General features: G+C 32.2%; 3 protein-coding genes across 3 annotated transcripts; 1 reads left to right on the top strand and 2 right to left on the bottom strand.

Moving 5' to 3' along the window:
• Window positions 1-417: 417 nt before the first annotated feature.
• On the bottom strand, window positions 418-3,622 carry LOC144557054 (jagunal-like protein). Its single transcript, XM_078305605.1, has 6 exons — window positions 3,458-3,622; window positions 3,326-3,381; window positions 3,107-3,230; window positions 2,634-2,740; window positions 1,474-1,543; window positions 418-709 (listed from the first exon to the last, which is right to left on the bottom strand). Exons 1-6 carry the CDS (start codon window positions 3,546-3,548, stop codon window positions 633-635), a joined length of 525 nt encoding a protein of 174 aa, XP_078161731.1. The 5' UTR covers window positions 3,549-3,622; the 3' UTR covers window positions 418-632.
• A 4,732-nt stretch (window positions 3,623-8,354) lies between these two features.
• On the bottom strand, window positions 8,355-9,663 carry LOC144556397 (protein HAIKU1-like). The gene has a single exon (XM_078304743.1). The coding sequence runs from the start codon at window positions 9,551-9,553 to the stop codon at window positions 8,696-8,698; it is 858 nt and encodes a 285-aa protein (XP_078160869.1). The 5' UTR covers window positions 9,554-9,663; the 3' UTR covers window positions 8,355-8,695.
• A 6,672-nt stretch (window positions 9,664-16,335) lies between these two features.
• LOC144556398 (thioredoxin-like protein CITRX, chloroplastic) lies at window positions 16,336-19,622 on the top strand. The gene is made up of 4 exons (XM_078304744.1): window positions 16,336-16,620; window positions 17,159-17,281; window positions 18,707-18,787; window positions 19,320-19,622. Exons 1-4 carry the CDS (start codon window positions 16,381-16,383, stop codon window positions 19,434-19,436), a joined length of 561 nt encoding a protein of 186 aa, XP_078160870.1. The 5' UTR covers window positions 16,336-16,380; the 3' UTR covers window positions 19,437-19,622.
• Window positions 19,623-19,875: the final 253 nt, after the last annotated feature.

Genomic DNA, 19,875 nt, shown 5'->3' on the forward strand with positions numbered 1-19,875 from the left:
GATACATAGCTTGCAATTATTATTGTTTTCTATGAACAGTATCGGTTGTATAGCTTGCAATTATTATTCTTTCCTATGAACAGTATCAGCTACAACCGATGCATTTTTTTTATTTTGTAATTGATTTTCGCGGGTAATTAAAATGCTTCAGATGCAGAGTTTTTGTAATATCTATCCTGAATTTTATAAAGAATAAAAATTCTATTCCTGGAATCTGAACGCAGCTTGTTTGGATACTAATCTAAAGAAACATGCATTCAACCAACAGTTTTAAATGCATGCATTCGACTAATACTTCTAAGTGCAAGAATATAGATTTCAACAATAATTTCACTATTCTATTGAAATAAGAGATATTGTTGTTATTTTCAATAGAATTGAGGATAAAAACAAACAAAACAAAACAAAAATTAAACATTATGTCTAAGAAAATATATAAATTTGCCCATTTTCAAATTGGTTTTTTTTCTTTCAAGTTTTTAGTCTTCTTAATGTAAAAATACATAAGTAACACAAATCTGATACACAAAAGCAAGAACACGACACTCCATCCTTAAAAAACCTACAAAAGGTCTCATTTAAACATTCTCCGAAAGGCTAGTACTGAAGAGAAACTAAGAAGCTTAAACCCCTCAAGAGTCTCTCTTAGGAGACATATTCTGTACAAGACCGAGGCTTGTTACAACAACAAAAACTTGCAAGATAACACCTGTTAAACCAATGAAAAATAAAATCAAATAGCTAACATTAATGTATAAATTAATTATATCGGTTGATTCAAGTCTGTAATTGTACTGGTTTGGTACAAAACTGATATTTTCCCCAGAAGGATTTCAGCAATTGAAATTCCCAGTGAACTTAGATATCTAGTTAAAGTAAACTTTGGAAAGTACCAAATATAATAACCAACAGAACTAATAATCAAAAGAAGTTGACAGAATTGTTTTATTTTGGCTTAAATTTCTACTGGTACAATACCTGGTAAGTGTCTCACTAGCATCCTGAGACCGAACACTGACATCTATATAGAATGAGTGAGGCTATGGTACTACACATAGCACGGATTGGTCCGTACTATGGATCAATATCTTTGATTTCAAAGTCCAAATAGTAGATATGAACCGTTCAACATAATCTCCGTATGAAAATGTACTTATAGACTAAATTTTACATTTTTCAGAATACTTTTACTATTTTTTTAGATAGGTAGAAAATCTATACTTTTGAATGGTCTTGAAGCTTTAGATTAAGTGATATTTTCTACCTGTCTAAAAAAATTGTAGAAAATGTAAAATTTGATCTACAAGTAGATTTTCATATGGAGAGGATGTTTAACGGTTCAAATCGACCGTTTAAACTTTGAAAACAGAGATATCGATTCATAGTACAAACCAATCCGCACTATGCATAGTACCCTAGCAACACTCAAATAGAATAAATGAATTTGATAAGGATAATATACAGGGAACTTACTCAATATAACACGCCCACCCTCTGCAAGTTCAAATGTTGTTAGCCCATTCAAGCTTTGTTGTTGCATAACCTATATTTAATAAACCATATTTCAGAACACAAGCACGCGCACATATTTTATTTACTGCCTTCTATCAGAACAGCATTACATGCACTCATAAAAAAGCCACCCCCTCTAACTAAAACCAGTGTCAATTGTCAATGGATCCTAGCAGCCATGCTTTACTGATACCAACAATCAAATATAAATCATCATTGAGAAAAATGTGTACCCCTGGAAACAACAGCAATAGTTAGCTTTGTTAAAAGGAAGCGAGGGGATGTTGACAAATCATCATTGAGAAAAATGTGTACCCCTGTAAACTACAAATTATATTGTATATTCATGCAGAATATAATATCATGGATACCCCTGAAAAGCCACCAAATAATCTATCATAAAGGCCCCTATATCAGTACCCCTACTATTAGGTAACTCATATCAGTATTATTTATACATTATAATATATAAGGTAAATACAGTGCTTGTACACCACAAAAGAGTTAATATCTTATTTATGGAATAGTGCTAAAACATCTCCAGTATTTTGGAGGTTTTGCAAGATTATCCACAAAAATTCTGGTTTTGAAGGACTTATCAAAAGCATAAAAACTTATCTAACAAAGCTATATCATCTCCTCCCTCCCATAAACTGTATAGCATAAAGGTGAAATTGAAAAATTGTAGGGTACATATGATATTGCACCTTAAGCAATTACTGGCCAGTTGCCTTGCATTAGCAGGTCAACAGTAACCCTCAATTATTTTATATTGTAGTTTTGAAAAGGACATAAAAATACACTATGCAGACTAAATACAGGTGTCAGTAACCCGATGGCGGCCAGTACTGTACCCAACTCAAATATGAAAAGACCCAAAATTTATGTTCAAAACCTTAAATCTTATTTGTAATTTGAAAAGGTTCAACAAAAATCTGATCTAAAAACACTCATCCTTCATTCCCTATAATCACCGAAGAAAGCTCAAAAATGATCTTATAGTTTTTAGTAACCATCTCAGTTCTCTTGTATGTGAAATTTTTTTGGAGCAGTGAGGAGGCAAAGCAAATTTATGAGAGTTGTAATGTATAAATGCGACAATTGGGTATTGACTTACAAACCTTGAAATATATAGGACTATTCATGATGCGTGCAACGGACCACAGCACAGAAATAGTTGATATGGACGTGTATAATCTCAGCAAGGCCGATTTACTGCGTCTCCGACCTATGATTATTAAAAAAAAAAAAATCTTTAAATCCATAGTAGCAGCTTTACATAATTATGCAATTCATTGCTCTACCATATCAAGCAGGGACGGAGCCAGACTTTCAAACTGTGGAGGTCAGACGTGAATGGGGGTCAATCATATAAAATTTTCATGTTGTGTATGGGGGTCAATTTTACGCTACTCTTAGTATTTTACTCCAAACTATATAAAAAAATCAAGTATAATAATAAAAAAAATTGAAAATAAATGGGAGGTCAGTTGACCCCTATTCACTTAACTTCAATCAGCCACTGATATCAAGGATCAAGTCTTAAGCTGAAGTGCTAATTAAAACAAAGTTGTATCACATTAAGAAATTTTACCTATTTCTCCAAGTAAGATAGATAAGAACCCAGTGCTAATTGATAACATTGCAAATCTGTCAAATTCCTTCTCTTCTGAAGATGTTATGAACAAAATTGCTAAAGCAATTATTTGGCTAACAACCTGCATTTATAATTAAGTATTGATCAATTCATGGTTCAATGATTCTATCAATAAGAATTTCACACATAAATAAAAAAATAAAAAATTTAGCTTGCCTGGCCAAAAATAAGAAACCCAAGACGTCGTTTTCCCTTGGCAACCTTCTGGTATCCTAAAATTATACAAGTTAGAATCAAATCATAAATACACAAAAAGTTTAAGAATTTTAAATTAAATCGGTTACTTACTTGAATCAACGACCATACGATAGGAGAAATCGGAACCATCGGTTCCTGAGGGACGGCCTGAGGCGGGTCTTCTTTGCTGCAATGAAGCCATAGGTAGATAGATCTTTTGGAATTCTCTATTGGTCCCGTGAGGAAGAGGGAAGAGTAGATCGGATTTTTTTTTTTTTTTTTGTTTAAGTTGAATTCTGTGCTTGAAGGCGAGAAGAAGTCGTAATTGGGTCGGATCCAGTGCAAATTTAGGCCGAATACGATTTAGCGACAGGGTGCTTTACTTCGAAGCCCGTTTAGTCCAATAGAATATAATCAACTCCAATTCGGCCCGTACTGATGAGAAAAGGCCCAACTTTGGAAAAGGTCAAATCTATAACCGGGCCTCAGCTTCTTTTCTGCACCGAGATTAGCCCACCAAATTTAGCAAATAATCAAGCAAATACCTACTGACCTAGTTTTTAACATTTGATCCTTAGCAATCAAACTTGAATTATTGAGCCTATCTTCCCCAAAAGTGAATTTTGAATGAAACGAGAAATCATCTTGAACGAAACCAGCAAATCACAGCATCTTGCAGCACATAAATGTTAAGAGTAAATGAGAAAGATGATCTAGAGGAACCCGACATGACGAAGAGAGATAAAGCACGTAGCCACACACCAATGGAGGCAGTGACGGAACCAGACTTTTCCGCTATAGGATGGGAAATCAATTATATAACATTTTCTTACTGTGAATAGAAATTATTTTTTATAATACCTATAACATTTTACTATTTAGAAAATTATGCACAAACAAAAAACAAAATTGTAAATTAATGGGTTCTTACTTATTGTATCCAACTCTAAATGGAGGTGATGCACAGATTGAGAGAGACTGCGTCCGAAAACGCAAGCAAAGATATGATTTGAGAAAGTTCGGAAGAGAGAGAGGTGTGTGGGAGGGAGAGAGTTTCAACCATAAACATCGAACATTTTCTTTACCATTAAATCAAAGACTAATTATCACCTGATTTACTAATTAAATAGTTTTCTCGTATTTACTTTGACCACTAATTTTTACAAGGGACCAATGGTAATAACATTATTCTTTACTGTAAAGTTTTAGAATTAAATTTCTACAAATATTAATTCTAAAATTTTCAACTAAACTTTAAAGTAAAGGGTTGAGTACTTGAGTGCCTAGTTGCCTACATATAAAGAAAAAGAAAACGACCATTTAATATATATCAAATTCATTCTAGACCAATTAATTTAGATCATGAACGGTCTAAATTCTAAATATGTGTTGGATCATAGAATTCTTTCTCGAAGTTGCCTTTCAGCTGGTATAATATAAGTAGACTTTTCTCGTTAACTAATTTCTTCTTAGATTAAGAAACAAAATCTTCTCGGATAATGAACGGTCTAATTCTAAACTCTAAAATCATCTTGGATCATTAAGATAAGATATTGTTGCACAGCGTGCAAATTAATTCACCAACCTGTCCATTCGAATAATTAGTTTACAATTAGTGATTTTTATAGTGATCTGGTCATTTTATGACCGCAGTTTTATATTGTATGAATGTGGAATTTATTTTCACTCATTTATTTTCAATATGAATAACCAGTGTTCTAAATAGTGCGCTATAGCGCCGCTATAGCGTTTTTGGAGACCAAACGCTATGCTATGGCATTAAAACACGCTATTTGCGCTACAGACGCTATAGCGGTAATAGCGGTCCGCTATAGCATATAGCGTGTAGCGCAAATAGCGCGCGATATGCAACATTTGCTGTTTTTTTTTTTTCAATTTATATGAGATTTAAAATAAATAAATGGTGAAGATATTGTTTAATTTTGATGAATATTACATTATATCAAATTCAGGTCCGCTATAATAATTTTTTCATTTTGCTCTTGATTTTTTTTTAACTGATAATAAATCAAATAAATAATTGCTAAATTATGGAAATTTTAGGGACTAACAAGAATTTCTTCAAGGATCATCTGTTTATTTTACTAGAAATGTGAATTTTTCTTTTCTTTTCAATTTCTAGGTTATTTTGAAATTTAAATAGAAAAAAGATAAATTATGTTATGATGTTGAAGATATTTTAAATAGAAAAAGATCGATAGTTTATGATATTAATATTTTGAGTCGCAATTTGGACTTTGTATTGGTTCAATATGAATATTATAATTTTTTAATCAATTTGATATTATTTATTGTTCTATGAGACTAAATAATGTTGATATTTAGTACAAATATATAATATAATTTTTATAAAAATAAAAAACGCTATTTGGAATAGCTTTCGCTATAGCGTCGCTATTCGCTATAGTTTTTTTTGGAGACTCCCCGCTATGACGCGATAAACGCTATTTAGAACCTTGTGAATAACTCATATTTCGATACAGTATTACAATTTCTATTAAAATTATTATTATAATGATAATAATAATTATTATTGTTATTTTAATAATATTACTATTATTATATGTCTGGAATTATGATTGGACTGAATTCGATATACCAAATTCAAATTATGATTGGATTGAATTGATTTGAATTTTCATTTTGACTGTTTGACTTTATAATAAATTAATTTATAAATTTTAAATGTAAACACAATACTTATGAAGTAAATCGGTTTTAATATTTGAATTTGTTGCGTGGAGTTATTCGGATACTTTTTGAAATTAAGTTTATAAAAGAGTTTGATGAGCTTGAAAACTTTAATTCTACTCATATTATTACATCATCATAATAAAATATAGGCATAAAATAATTAAATAAATAGATTGAAGATCGTGGAAGGAAGATCTCAAGCTAGTGCTAATCGACTTTTTTAAATCCTTTTCAAACGGCTAGCAAAAAAATAATCAAATCAAACAAACTCTTTGACAGCATTATAGTATTTTAGTCACAAGCTGTTTGCGTCATCCATTCCTCTATCCTTTTCAGGTGCCTATCAGTGATACTAATTTCTTGGTTTTTGTTAAAAAGGGCAAAGTTGTTGGTTCTGATTGGAAATTCATTGGTAAAGATTTCAACAGAATAGTTTTGGCTTCATACAGCCCACAAATTATAGAATCAAAACAGTTTTGACATATGGATCAGGAGTGGCAAAAAAACTTGTAACTCGTGATTCAATCGTGACTTGCATCTTACTAGACTGAGCTGTTAACAAGCCAGCTCATTAGTGGGTCGGTTCAAATTAAACTAGTTCAAGATAGGGTTTAGCTTGGCTAGATGTGAAATTGTGAATTTGTATGAATTTATATGAATTTGTGTGTATTTTATGATATCTAACTCCATCCAACTCGGTCCAAAATAATTTATATAATTTATTTTCTTCTTAAAACAAGGTCCAGCTGGCTCGTGACAATTACAAGCTGAAATTTCAACTTGGAGCCCTAAAGTCAGCTCGGTCCAACTCGCTCGGTAAATAAACGAGCCGGTTACGAAATTCATATCCAATATTAGTACTCTGTATAAAACCTTTAGCCGAAATTCATTGATTGTATTATTTTATATACCTAATGAAGACCAACAAGGCTTATAATTTTGAACTGCAACATTTTTTTTAAATTTAATTTGATGTAACATATTCCTGGCGAATAATTGATCATTAGCTTAGAAATTCTTCATTACTATCCATAAGCTGGCAATTAAAAAACTAAACAAAAGACACTTCAGCCTTTTCAATTGGACTGTTTCAACACGTTTTAACATTGAATAAATTCAGTGCCTAATTCTAAGAAATTTCATTTCACAGGACATTTACAAATCAAATACTTGTGGTCTCATCAATATGATGTGCTGGAAATTCATAGACGCCTCTTATGACTACATGAAAAATATAACATTTATCATGAAAAATTACAACAATTTTATTGGCTAGATTATTCCAAAGAAAATATTCTATACAACTTATAATAACAACAAAGTACATTCACCAATATTTGAATTCATACCCCCTAAGCTAACATAAGATCAGAATCCGCACGAATATTAAAGTGGCACTGTGTTCCAACTCAGACTGGATTGGCCTGGGTTTTGATCGAACGGTCCAGATCTAATACTAAAGAGGATACGGAAAACTTGTACAGTTGCTTATTTTATTTCAGCAGGAGAATTACTTACAATAGAAATAAAACCTGCTCCATAAAAACAAACTCCTTAGAAAAGCATTTTTGCCAAAGAGACCAGACAACATCTCATAGCACTACACAGAGTACTACTACTAATCAATCTATCAGAGATCTAAAGCATTATATTCTGTCAATTTGGACAAAATTCATTTTAATTTTTTGCAACATATTTCACTGTTCAAAACCACAATTTTACATTCCTAAGCTTAAACTCTCAGTAGACAATTGAAAAAAGTGAAGGAAGTAGTAGTAGTGTTGAAAATTTCAACTTTAACCTCATTTCCACATCCCAACCCAACTTGACTAACTGCAGACCAAACAACAAATTTCAAAGAATCTAAATACATTATCTATCAATTATCATAAATCAGAATAACTGACAACCATGCAAATTAACAAGTAGGCCATTAAAAAGTTCACCACCCCACCTGATATTCTAATTTATGCTGTACTATATTTATTTTGAATGAAGAAAAAAAAATTCAATAACAATAATTTATTTCCTCATCAACATAAGAGTTCAACAAAAAGCATTATTCTATTTTTATGGTAAGTCCCCTGCTTTTCCTGTAAGATGTCAACAAAAAGCAATATAGTGGTAATGATGTCAAATTGTCAAGCACACAAGAAATAAAAAACAATTCCTAAAAGATTTTAAACTGATTGTTTAGACAAAATGGCAATTTCTGAATTTCCATTCCTCACTAATTCACACAATCTCATGCAAATTTAACTAACATGACAAGGTAAAGACCCGAAAAAGAAACTAACTAGAATTAGTGTTTCCATTTTTGGATCATTAGAACTGAATGAATTACAAGGTTTGTCTTTTCCAGATTTCCACTTATATAGTTTACATACAAATCATGGCTATCTACCGAAAGATTTGCACTAATCAAAGTCAAGTACACTAGAATTCACAAAATGAAGTAACAAATTGCAGACTAAAACCTACCTGATTGTTCCCTCCACCTCACAACCTCTTTTCCTTGTTTTTTTTTTTTTTTGAAGAACAGCCCTCCTTTATTCTTCAAAAATCCAATCTTTTTGCTATCTTCAGCAAATTCCAAGCACCCCAACCAAAAGAAATTTAAAATTCTGGCATAATTCAACCATTTCTCCATCTTGGGCTCTGAATTGGAAAGAAAGCCGAAGGAGAAAGAAGACCTGAGGGTGAACTTGGGAAGAAAAAGCCCGGCGACAGTGAACCAGGTGATGGAAACTGCGAATGGCCAGGAGCAGGCCCCAAAATACCAGGTGAAAGTGCAAAGTTTGGAGATAATGGAGTCGGGTACTGAGACCCAGGAGGTGATAGTAGAGGATAAGGAGATTTAGGGGAAACCAAATTAAGAAATGCACTTGGAGATTGTATGAAAGCAGGAGAAGGAGGCATTCGGGGAGAAGGGAATTGCGGCATAGGCAGTGCACCCATCACTGGACCGTGCGGTGGTGGGCCAACTGGATACGGAAGCAATCCTCCTTGTTGAGATGGATGCCGTGACGTGTCAAGTAGTGAACTTTCTAGATACCGCATGTAAGCCGTGACTGGAGAGGGAAAGGTCAGATTAGGGTTAGGGTTAGGGTTTTGGTAAGGAGGAGGAGGTGGTGGACGCGCTATTGGGGTGAGAGGTGGAGGACGGATCTTCTGTAACCGTTGGCTAGGCTGGCTCTGTGGTCTTTGGTGAGGCGGCAGAGGTGGCGGATGCGGATTGGTGGGAGGAGGAGGTGGGTATGACGGGATCGGGTCACGAGAGGGAGTACCGGTAAGCTGTTGCACGATGTCACGAAAATCGTTTTTGCTGATGTTGTAAACCTGAGGCTGAGGCTGAGCGGGTCGGGTTGCGGGTTGGAAGGAAGGCGGAGGCAGTGGGGATTTGCGGATCGGTTTGCTGAGCTTATTAACGCCTAGATGCGGGTTGTGGTTCGAATTGGGGTAGTGGTTGGGAGGATTTCTAGAAGGGTCCATGGAGAAAAGTGGTCTCAAGCAGGGAAGAGGAGCAGTAGTGAAGAGAGATCGGAGGGAAAGAGGGAGAAAGGAATCATGGCGTGGACTCAAGAGGTGAGGAAAGATGAAAAGGGAGACACGGCAGATCAGATCTAATTCTCTGTGAAATTGCCATGTGACTAAGCATGTACGGGTTGCTCTACAACCAATATGGAACTGCATTAACGCATCGTTTGAATTTAGATCTCATCCGTTCGTTACATGTTGGTACTTGGTACGAATTAAAAAAAAAAAGAGACCGAATTGACTTCGATTCTGATGCTGATTCAACGGTCTGCATGTTTAATATGTTGGTACGAACTTTAAAAAAAAAAGTAAGAATAAAAAATTATTTCACATTTTTTCACATCTTTTTCTCTAATTTTGAAATTTTTATCACTTATGTTGTCCTCTACAACGTCAGTGCAGAGAGGAAGAGAAAGGAAGACAACACCGCTGATTCTCCTTATTACATTGAAATCTATATTCTGATTTGGAGGTACGAATTTAGAAAATTTTGTATAGTGTATTTTCCTTGCTACAGTAGCGCATTTTTTTTTGTCCCTCTCTGATTACCTTCTTCTAAAGCACGCAAATGGTATGAACAAACCATAATTGTGCGGAATTCAACTTTGTTCTCATTCATTTCCTTTAATAAAGAGAGGTTCTCCTCTTTTATGGAGCACAGCCTTAGTATTCATAGTTTTTAAGTTCATATTTTTTTTGTCGTATTTATAGAACAGAGAGCAGCAGATGAGCATCCAAATTTATTGTATGAAGCACTATTATTTAATTGACAGAGCTATAATTGATGGGATCAAATATATCCAATTTAATTTTTCTTTATGTTTTTGTTTCTTCATCTAATGATCTCACCTTCGAAGTCTTCTCTCATCTTGTTTTTTCGTCATGAAACAAACTAAATACTAGTATCTTCTTGATATCAGATTCAAAACTACCATTTGATCTTCAACCTAATATGTTGGCAATTTCTTTTCAAAACTCACTATTAATTGAAATTTCCAACCAATAATATGCACAAATCTAAATTAAATTAAAACATTAACATGAATTGACTACCATAATACTTACCATGAAAACATACTAATGTACCCTCAATCAAGACAATCAAAAGTCCTAGCAAGGGTTGTATGAAAAGAAGAGCCTCATCTAATAGTGAGAGGAGTTATAGGGGTTGTGAAAATGAACAAATAATTCAATTGTAATTTGAGAGAATATTTGAGCAAAGATATAAAAGTGAAGAGACAAATAAAGTAAGAATTGAATCTGATTGGGTTCAATTGATGATTTTGAGTATAAAAAGTGATAAAACAATTTTATTAATGGAGTTATTTCATCAATCAAAATTAGCGATCATATCATATGATAAAATGATTCAAATTTAATTCGACAAGTGTCTAACTACTCTGCCGCCTGTTATAGAATGGGTAAGTACCACAACCAGCAAGAAAATTCGAATCACCTCCAGTACTGCACGTTCAATTACTAAATCCATATCGTTCTTTTAACCTAGCACCAATCTTAAAACTTATTTCTAAAATCTTTTAACCCTTATTTCTAAGTAGGCACCATATTGAGTTTGATCTGACTGAAAGTAAATCTGGACCGTAAAATTGTGGACTCCACTTATGTTGTATGTGAGATGATACATACCCCTCGCAAGAGATATAATAACTCGACAAACAAAAATCATTTGATTGCCTATTTGAATTATAGAGAAGCTCGCTTTGAAATTCATGTTAGATTAAAACGAACAGTACAATACATACCTCATTTTACACGGTAGGTGCCGCAGCGGATCCGAAGCCCCGTAGAACACCGATATATCCAATGTGTCGGTAGACTGGTAGAGTGGAGGTGGAGCCACGATTTGAGTGCAAGAGGGATTGAATTCGTGTACTTCACGTAAAGATTATATAGATTTATATGTTGCGAGTTAAATTTCAGTCAAGCAGAGACCTGTTACATATTTAGATACATAGTATATGAGAGAGACGAACGGAGGCCCACGAGATGAGGCTGTGAAATATCATTGGCTAATCCGGAGTTAGAGGTTTGTGGGGTCCAGCTAGAAGAATTTAGTTACTACATGATAACTACTATTTTTTTTGCTGGAACACATGATAACCACTGAATACTGATTACCAGGGGCAGAGGCCGGATGGTAAGCTTATCAAGGCGTGGCTTAGCCACCCCAACATTTTCATTTTTTTTTATCAAGTATAGAAAAATTAAACTAAAACTTTTATTTTACAAGTATAGGATGGTATATTTTTTTCATTTGCTAATTTTTTCAATAGTAAAACAGAAAAAAGAAACTAAAAAAAAAGGGAAAGAAACCTTGCCTATTACAATATTGTCTTCATTAAGCATTTTGGAGAGATCACCTTAACCATTTTAGAAGGTATTATTGATTGTTACTGGAAAAAAAAAGAAAATTATTGGAGAGACAAAAAAAAAATGATTAAGAGGTTTTCTGAAGAGAAAAAAAAATCAAAATCATAGAGGTCAAATTTAAATTGATGTGAAGAAAGTAATATATTTTTCCTTTGAAATTGGAGTTTGTTTTTTATCTATCACCTATTTACAAATTTTTTATATTGTTGTTCATTGTAACTTTTAGATAAAGATTAATTATAATATTTTATTTTCATACGAGATTTTCTATAGATTTTTATTTTTTTGTAAGATTAAATAAATTATGATAAAAATTATTTGTGCATGGAATTATAGAAGAAATTATTGAATTTTTTTTATATAATTTAAATCTAAGTAAAATTATGTTTAAAAGAAAGATATCAGACTCTTATTGTAAGGTAAAGAAAAGCAAATAGTGAAGAAACAATACTATCTTGTGTTATATAATTTTGGATTTATATAGAAGTATTTTAAATATGATATTTATCTTGTGTTATATAGCTGATTACTGAGGGCCTGAGGCATGGGGTAATGATATTAACAGAAAAGTTTTGACTTCATGCAGCGCACGAACTATGTAAATATGTAATTAAAACAGTAATATATATGGTTAGTGCGCTGTAAAACTCCAAACCTGCGCTTTTTAAAAACTTTACAACATTTTGCAACTACGGATAAAGATTTCGACGTAGCATTTTTTGCCTCATGCAACACACAAACTATATAATTAAAACAAAGATTAAAATTTGCTGTCATTTGTCATCCAACCCTTAATATTCGTCGAAATTTGCACATAAAAAAATTTGAATGGTTAGATGAGAAAAAATATGTTAAAACTAGGGGTGTTCATTGGATCCGGTTTCGGTTTGGTTTGAAAATTTTCAAAACCGAAATAACCGAACTGACCGAACTTTTATATATTATGAATTTGGTCCGAACCTCTCTGATTTATTTCTTAATACCCCGGTTTATTTCTTAATCAATTGTTTTAAATACTTCGGTCATTTCTTAATATCCAACTTTATTTCTTAATATGCCAGTTTATTTTTTAATATACTGGTTTTTATAAATCAATTGCTTTAAATAAAAAAAATTAATATATTTCAGTTTGAATCGAACAAACCGAATAAATCGAAATAAAACTTTAATTCGGTTCAGTTGCAATACTAAATCGATTCGATTCAATTTCATTTTTAAAACCGAATGGTTTATCTAGTTCAGTTCGGTTGAAAACTAGCTGAACCGATGAACACCTTAAAACAACATATTCTCTTCTTTAAAATAATGTCGTATATGCACCTAGGGCTTTTCCCTCAAAAAGAGAAAAAAAAAACAAAAAAAACAATGATGCTCCTAAAAAGAATTCGGATCTATTTGTAATTTAGAAAATTTTGCTAATGTTCGTCCAAACTCACACTGAACGGTTCAAATCTAACTTGGACTGGTATCTGAATTCAAACCTGCAAAAGACAAAATCAATAGAAGTTTAATAGAAGTACGCCTCTGATTCTTTAGCTTAATTCCAAAATTTAAGTTTAAAAAATGAAGAATCCACAATACCAATTCTCAATACATTTTATCCTTCAAAGATGTACAACTATCCAAATGCCACAAATTTCCGAAATTTTTATTAATATCCAAAAAAATTTCAAAATTTGCATCCATTTTCAACTTATTTTCAGATCTATCTAAACCGGAGGAAAATAATTCTCTGGTTTGAATTTTTATTTTATTTTATTGAAAAATTAGAAATATTGTTATTTTTTTAATATAGATGAGATGCTATATAATTGAATTTATTAGATAGACTGCGACAAATAATCTGGATTAATATCTCTTAAGCTGGATTTTTTACAATTGTAAGAAAAATTAAAAAAATTTTTTGTGCGTTACTGAATTTTTCTTTGAATCTGAGTTATTTATTTCAATTCAAATCACTTCTGAGTAAATCTGTTTAAAAAATATAATTGAGGGCAATCATATCATCCAAATCAGATTATATAAGTATTTTAATTACCGTGTATACTGGTGCTGTGGTGCACCTTTTCTGTAAGGACAAACGCACAAATTCTAGAATGATTGACTAAATTTTCCTTCTTTGTTTTTTCTTTTGGCGGTCATATTAAATCTCAGCTGAACCAGTTAAGAATTCTGACAATTAGATTTACGGCACCGTTTTTAAATTTGTACTAAATATAATGAACAGCTCGGATCTAATCTGATCGCGTCAAATAACAGCGATCCAGTTTCACACTATCACCATATATATAATTGGTAACAGGAATTGATAATGATTAATGAGTGAATATTCGCAGTCAAATCTGAAAACAGTAACGGTAACTTTTTTATTAAATGCTCATTTTGGTGGGCGTTCCTTTTTAGAACAATAACGGCAATTTTAGTGCTTTGAGTTGTGTGATATTTTTTTCTCTTCTTCAATTATGCAATTGCTGTTCAATTCTCAAATCAAAGATAATTTAATATACTTATCAATTTTATTTTAAAGGGTACATAACCTTCTCAGTGTGGAGGGAATTTCTATTTTTAAAGATTTAAAGAATAAGAAAAAAAAATCTACAATATTTTAAGAGGCCATCTGATATTTTACTTTATTTATTTACGTATTATTTTGTTTAGTAGATGGATATTGATTAGTCGGCAATTACATTCGAACAAGAGGCTGAAAAACATAGGCAGTTTTAAGTATAAAACTCGAGAAGATCTACTCAATAGTGTTAGAGCATTTTTCTCGGTTGACAGATACGTATTATCTATTTGTGGTTCAAAGTTAGAAAAATACGCGATTTTATAATGTAATAGAGGTGATAAATATTATGACACACAGGGTGTGTCTTTTGATGAAAGAGAAAAGACAACATGACTTGTTGGATCAATTGTCATTTTAAAATTTAAAGAATCGAAAAAACACAAGCCCCTCAAGCTAATAAAGCGGTGAATGAAAATGAAGATCTTAATATGATATGAGAATAATATTATTACTATGCTTAATTTAAATGAATTTTCTATTTTTTAAGTTTTTAGTTCTATTGTTAGTATAATAATAATGTAACTCTATTCAAATTTTTGTTGTTAAAATATTTTTTTAAGAACAATTGATTGTTATTTTTATGCTACTACATTATATGTAATATGTATAGATTGTAACGGTTCAAAAATATACATGGTATATTGGTGAAACTATTATTAAACTGATTTTTGAAATAAAATATAAAAAATAGAAATGCTAACACGTTTGATAGAACTGATTCTTGAGAGAATATAAAAAAATCGGTTCGAAATTAATTCAAACTAAACTTAGTTCGAAATTAATTCAAGGCAAATTCAAACTCGAGTAAATTCGATTCGTTTCGATACGTCTGTGTGATAGTCCATTAATGCAGTGCTGTTTTATTTGATTTTCCTTTTGAATCACAGGTAGGGCTGGCAAAAAAATTCGTAGTTCGTGATTCGATTCGGGTTTGATTCAAGTTTGATTCGAGTTTAATTCGATTTGAAATAGGTTCGAATTGAAACGAACCAAACCAGGTTCGGTTCGAAATTAATTCAAACCAAACTCAAACCTAGCCTGGTTCGATCGAAATGGATTCGGTTACTTTTATGGTTCAAATCTCATAATAACATCGGCCGTCCATTTACTTGATGAAATTAAAATCCAAGATAGAGAGTCATAATTTAACTTAGCCGACACTCTCTCGCTCTCAAATCTCAATAACCTAGTTCTCTCTCCACCTCTCCCTAACTCACTCTCCCTCTAGCTCTAAAATCTAGCCGACGCTCTCGGCAACTGGTTGTCTCTCCGACTGTCACTCCTCTCTCCGGCCTAGATGACTGTCTCTCCTCTCTCTTCGGTCGTCTCTCATAGTTCATACCAGGAAAGCCGTCTCTGATGTTTTTTTTCATGAACAATTTTTCAACTTAAAAACACTCATTTCATATTTCATACCGGTAAAAATAAGCCATGTGAATTTTGTCCCGCGAGAAAAAATTAATGTATAAACTATCGGTATAACTAGGGCTGCTAAAAAATAATTTAGTTCGTGATTCGATTCGGGTTCGATTCGAAAAATGTGTAGTTCGCAATTAATTCGATTTGAAATGGATTTGGTTCGAAACGAATCAATCCAGGTTCGGTTCGAAATTAATTCAAACCAAACTCAAACCTAGGATAAGTTCGGTTCGGTTCAATTCGTTGCCACCCCTAATCACGGGCATAACGGTCCAAATAAAAGATTACTCTCACATCTTCGCTGCTTTAGTCAAAATTCCGCTGTTAAAATCCTTATCCTCCGTTAACCCTCTCTCTCTCGTTCTCTTTATCACAAATACAAAACCTTGTCTTGTCACAGGCGATGGCTGCTGCTTCTATCCAAACCTCTCTCCCTCTCTCTTTCTCTCTCTCTAACCCCAGAAGAAAGTTGCCTTCTTCTTCTCTCTCCTCCTCTCTCCCTCTCTCGGAAGCTCGCAACTTGAGCAGCGTGAATAGCCCCTTCCTCTCCATTTCAATCCCCAACTTGAGCAGAGCGAGAGTCGTCTCCGGTCAGATCAAAGGACCCATTCCTCGTAGGTACTTGGGAGATGATTATGTTGTGGTGAGTAGACCTTGAAACAAAACCATTTCTCTCCTCTTTTGGGACATTTTGGTTTGCATTTTAGTCCCTGTTTTTATATTAATTTCAAAGTACCCATTTATTAAAGGAAGGAGAAATTTCATGTATACCCCTCAAAAACATAGAAATTGAGCATCTGCTCTTCTAAATTTCAAAATTAGGTATTTTCCCCTCTAAGACCTACATCTTAAGCATGCTACATATTTTTTATGCTTTTAATCAATGGTAAATGGGTATTTTATAGATTTAAAATGAGTTATAATATAGAAGACAATAAAATGGGTAAATATGAGACTTTTTGAAGTTTAGAGGGGGAAGTATGTAATTTCAAAGTTAGAGGGGATAATACTTAATTTTGAAGTTTAGGGGTATACATGAAATTCCTTCATATCTCCTTACCATATTTTATTTCATGGATAAAATAGTGTTAATGATCAATTAAAATTGTAGAATTTAGCAAATGTGTACAGAAATTAAGAATTGTTTTTCTTTCCTTTCATTTTTTTATAATTTTGAGTAGAAAAAGGTGACGGCAAAACAAGTACATAAATTGGTAAAAGCGGACAGAAAGCTGCCTTTGATTATTGGTTTCTATGCCACGTGGTGTGGTCCCTGCGTGCATATGGCACAAGAGCTTGAAATGGTATATATATATATATATCTTCTCAACTTACATAAGCTTACAAATCATAGTTGATAAAATGTATGGTAAAAAATATATGAATTATTGTCTATTATATGAATTTGTGTCTCCAAATATTACATGTTTTAGATTTATTTTACTATTTGTTTAGATCGGTAGTAGTAACTACTTTTGTATGGTCTAGAATCTTTCGATCCAGTGGTTTTCTACCTATCTAAAATAAATAGTAAAAAAATTCTAAAAAATATAATTTGGCCTCCAAGTACTTGATTTCCGTATTTACTCACAAGTCACAACTATGCCCAAATTACCCTTCTAAGTATCACAGTTAGTCTAATTTTGTTATTTGCTGTTTTTGGAGAGTCATGTGAGGCATTTCTTGTATATATTATGGCCGTTTTTAGGGTCATATAAGAAATCTATGTGCATTTTTTCGAGTGCTTTTCTTAAAAAAAAAAAAAAAATCCTATTTTAACAAAGGTGCTAATTAGAAACTACCAGAATCTATCCCCAATTTTGATGCCACTCTTCTCTGGATAAATTTACTTAGTATACAATATTGTGCACATAAAGTAAAGAAGGTGATTATAAGGCACAATGGGAAATATTTTATTTTCTGGTACATTCATGATATGACTGTTTTCTGGTATACAATATTGTGCATTTTGATGTGACTGTTTTCTGGTACATACATGACTTTGTGCTAAATAGAAGCAAATTGTGGGTACATTACTTATATATTTTGGGTATTTGTATAACTTTAGCTTGCGGTGGTACATTTTACATAAGAAATGCATAGTGAACTTGGAGGCCAAATTTTACATTTTTTAGATTTTTTTTACTATTTTTTTAGATCGGTAGTAATAACTACTTTTTTGGATGGTCTAGAATCTTTATATCTAGTGATTTTCCACATATCTAAAAAAACAATAAAAAAGTTTCACACTGACCAAACTACCCTTCTTTTTTGTCTTCCGTATTTACTCACAACTATGACCAAATTACCCTTCTTCCACACTGTCTGTATTTACGTAAGAGAAGAAGAAAAGAGTGTTTTGAGTTCACTTAAAGCAGCACAGTTGGTCTACTTTTTTTGTTATTTGCTGTTTTTGGAGGGTCATGTGACGTATTTCTTGTTTATATTATGACCATTTTTAGGGTCATGTAAGAAACTGTAGGTATATTTATTTGAGTACTTTTCTTAAAAAAATTGTTGCGACTGTTTTTCGGATAAATTTACTTAGTATACAATATTGTGCACATTAAGTAAAGAAGGTAATTATGAGCAACAATGGGCAAAATACCAATGCAAAATCTGGTATTTGGTACTTTTACTATATACCAGTAAAATTCACGATTTACTGGTACATTTTTCTATATACCGGTACATTACTTGTATAAGTTGGGTACTACTTATAATTTCAGCTTGCGGTAGAATATGAGGATCGTGCTATAGTTGTAAAGGTTGATACTGACGAAGAGTATGAATTTGCAAGAGATATGCAGGTAATATTTTATTACTAAAATAGTAAAATTATATTAATATTAATTCAAGTGAGGCTACGGTAATATGCATATTACATAGCTTTTTTGTGCTATGGACTCATATCTCCGATTTTGAAGTCCTAATTATCCATATAAACATGTACTTGCTGATTAAATTTTATATTTTTTAGTCTTTTTACTATTTATTTAGATATGTAGAAAATCTTTTGTTCTAAACAAATTTGACCATTCGAAACTAGTGATTTTTTACTATCTGAAAAAATGGTATTTTTTTTTTTTAAATTGTAAAATTTGGTCTCCAAGTACATTTTCATATGGAGATCATGTTCAACGGTTTGGATCGACGGTTTGAACTTTGAAAATTAAAATATGGATTCATAGTATAGATCAATCATAATATGCATTTTACCATAGCCTTAATTTATTTGTATGATCGATTTTAGAACATGGCAATGGTGATTGTATAAGGTACCAAAGTATGATATGTGAATTAGTAGTATATATAAATTGGATATTTTTGTTTAAATTCCAGGTTCGGGGCTTGCCGACATTGTATTTTATTAGCCCAAACCCGAAGAAAAATGCGATTAGAACAGAAGGGCTTATTCCTTCAGTCTTGATCCACGATATAATTGACAATGAGATGTAAAAACGAAGAGAATTCTGAGTTTTGTATTATTATGTTTTTGATGTAGGAAAGTGTTAGTTTTAATTTTGTAGATTAATTAATTTCAAATTTTGATCATATATTAAGATTTTAGAACCATGAGGTTTGTTCTTGTACTGTTATAGAGGTTAAAAGTTTCCCTTCTTTATGTTATTTATTTATCTATTATATTGTGGGGGAAGATGAAAATTTGAATTAAGCATCCCATAACAAGTGATTAATTCATGATAATTTTTTAAATTAAAATAGAAAAAAAAAATTGAACTAGTATATGGCCAATAATGAATGAAAGCATGAATCATGAATTAATGCATAGTTATCTAATTATTTTTTTAAAATTAAGATATGAGACAAGTTTCTTATCTTAAAATGTTTATATCAAATTATTCATCCTGAGTTTTAAACATGCAATTTTTAAAGT

This window comes from Carex rostrata, chromosome 7 (assembly GCF_964058835.1).
Source record: "Carex rostrata chromosome 7, lpCarRost1.2, whole genome shotgun sequence".
Taxonomy (NCBI): Eukaryota; Viridiplantae; Streptophyta; class Magnoliopsida; order Poales; family Cyperaceae; genus Carex; species Carex rostrata.

Bases quoted from the DNA above. Each gene is read 5' to 3' on its own strand.
- LOC144556398 (XM_078304744.1), top strand. From the start codon at position 16,381: ATGGCTGCTGCTTCTATCCAAACCTCTCTCCCTCTCTCTTTCTCTCTC. The intron at 16,621-17,158 runs GTGAGTAGACCT...AATTTTGAGTAG, and splicing joins TGGGAGATGATTATGTTGTG to AAAAAGGTGACGGCAAAACA. The intron at 17,282-18,706 runs GTATATATATAT...TTATAATTTCAG, and splicing joins TGGCACAAGAGCTTGAAATG to CTTGCGGTAGAATATGAGGA.
- LOC144557054 (XM_078305605.1), bottom strand. From the start codon at position 3,548: ATGGCTTCATTGCAGCAAAGAAGACCCGCCTCAGGCCGTCCCTCAGGA. The intron at 2,741-3,106 runs GTAAAATTTCTT...TAATAATCATAG, and splicing joins TATCTTACTTGGAGAAATAG to GTCGGAGACGCAGTAAATCG. The intron at 710-1,473 runs GTAAGTTCCCTG...TTGGTTTAACAG, and splicing joins GGGTGGGCGTGTTATATTGA to GTGTTATCTTGCAAGTTTTT.
- LOC144556397 (XM_078304743.1), bottom strand. From the start codon at position 9,553: ATGGACCCTTCTAGAAATCCTCCCAACCACTACCCCAATTCGAACCAC.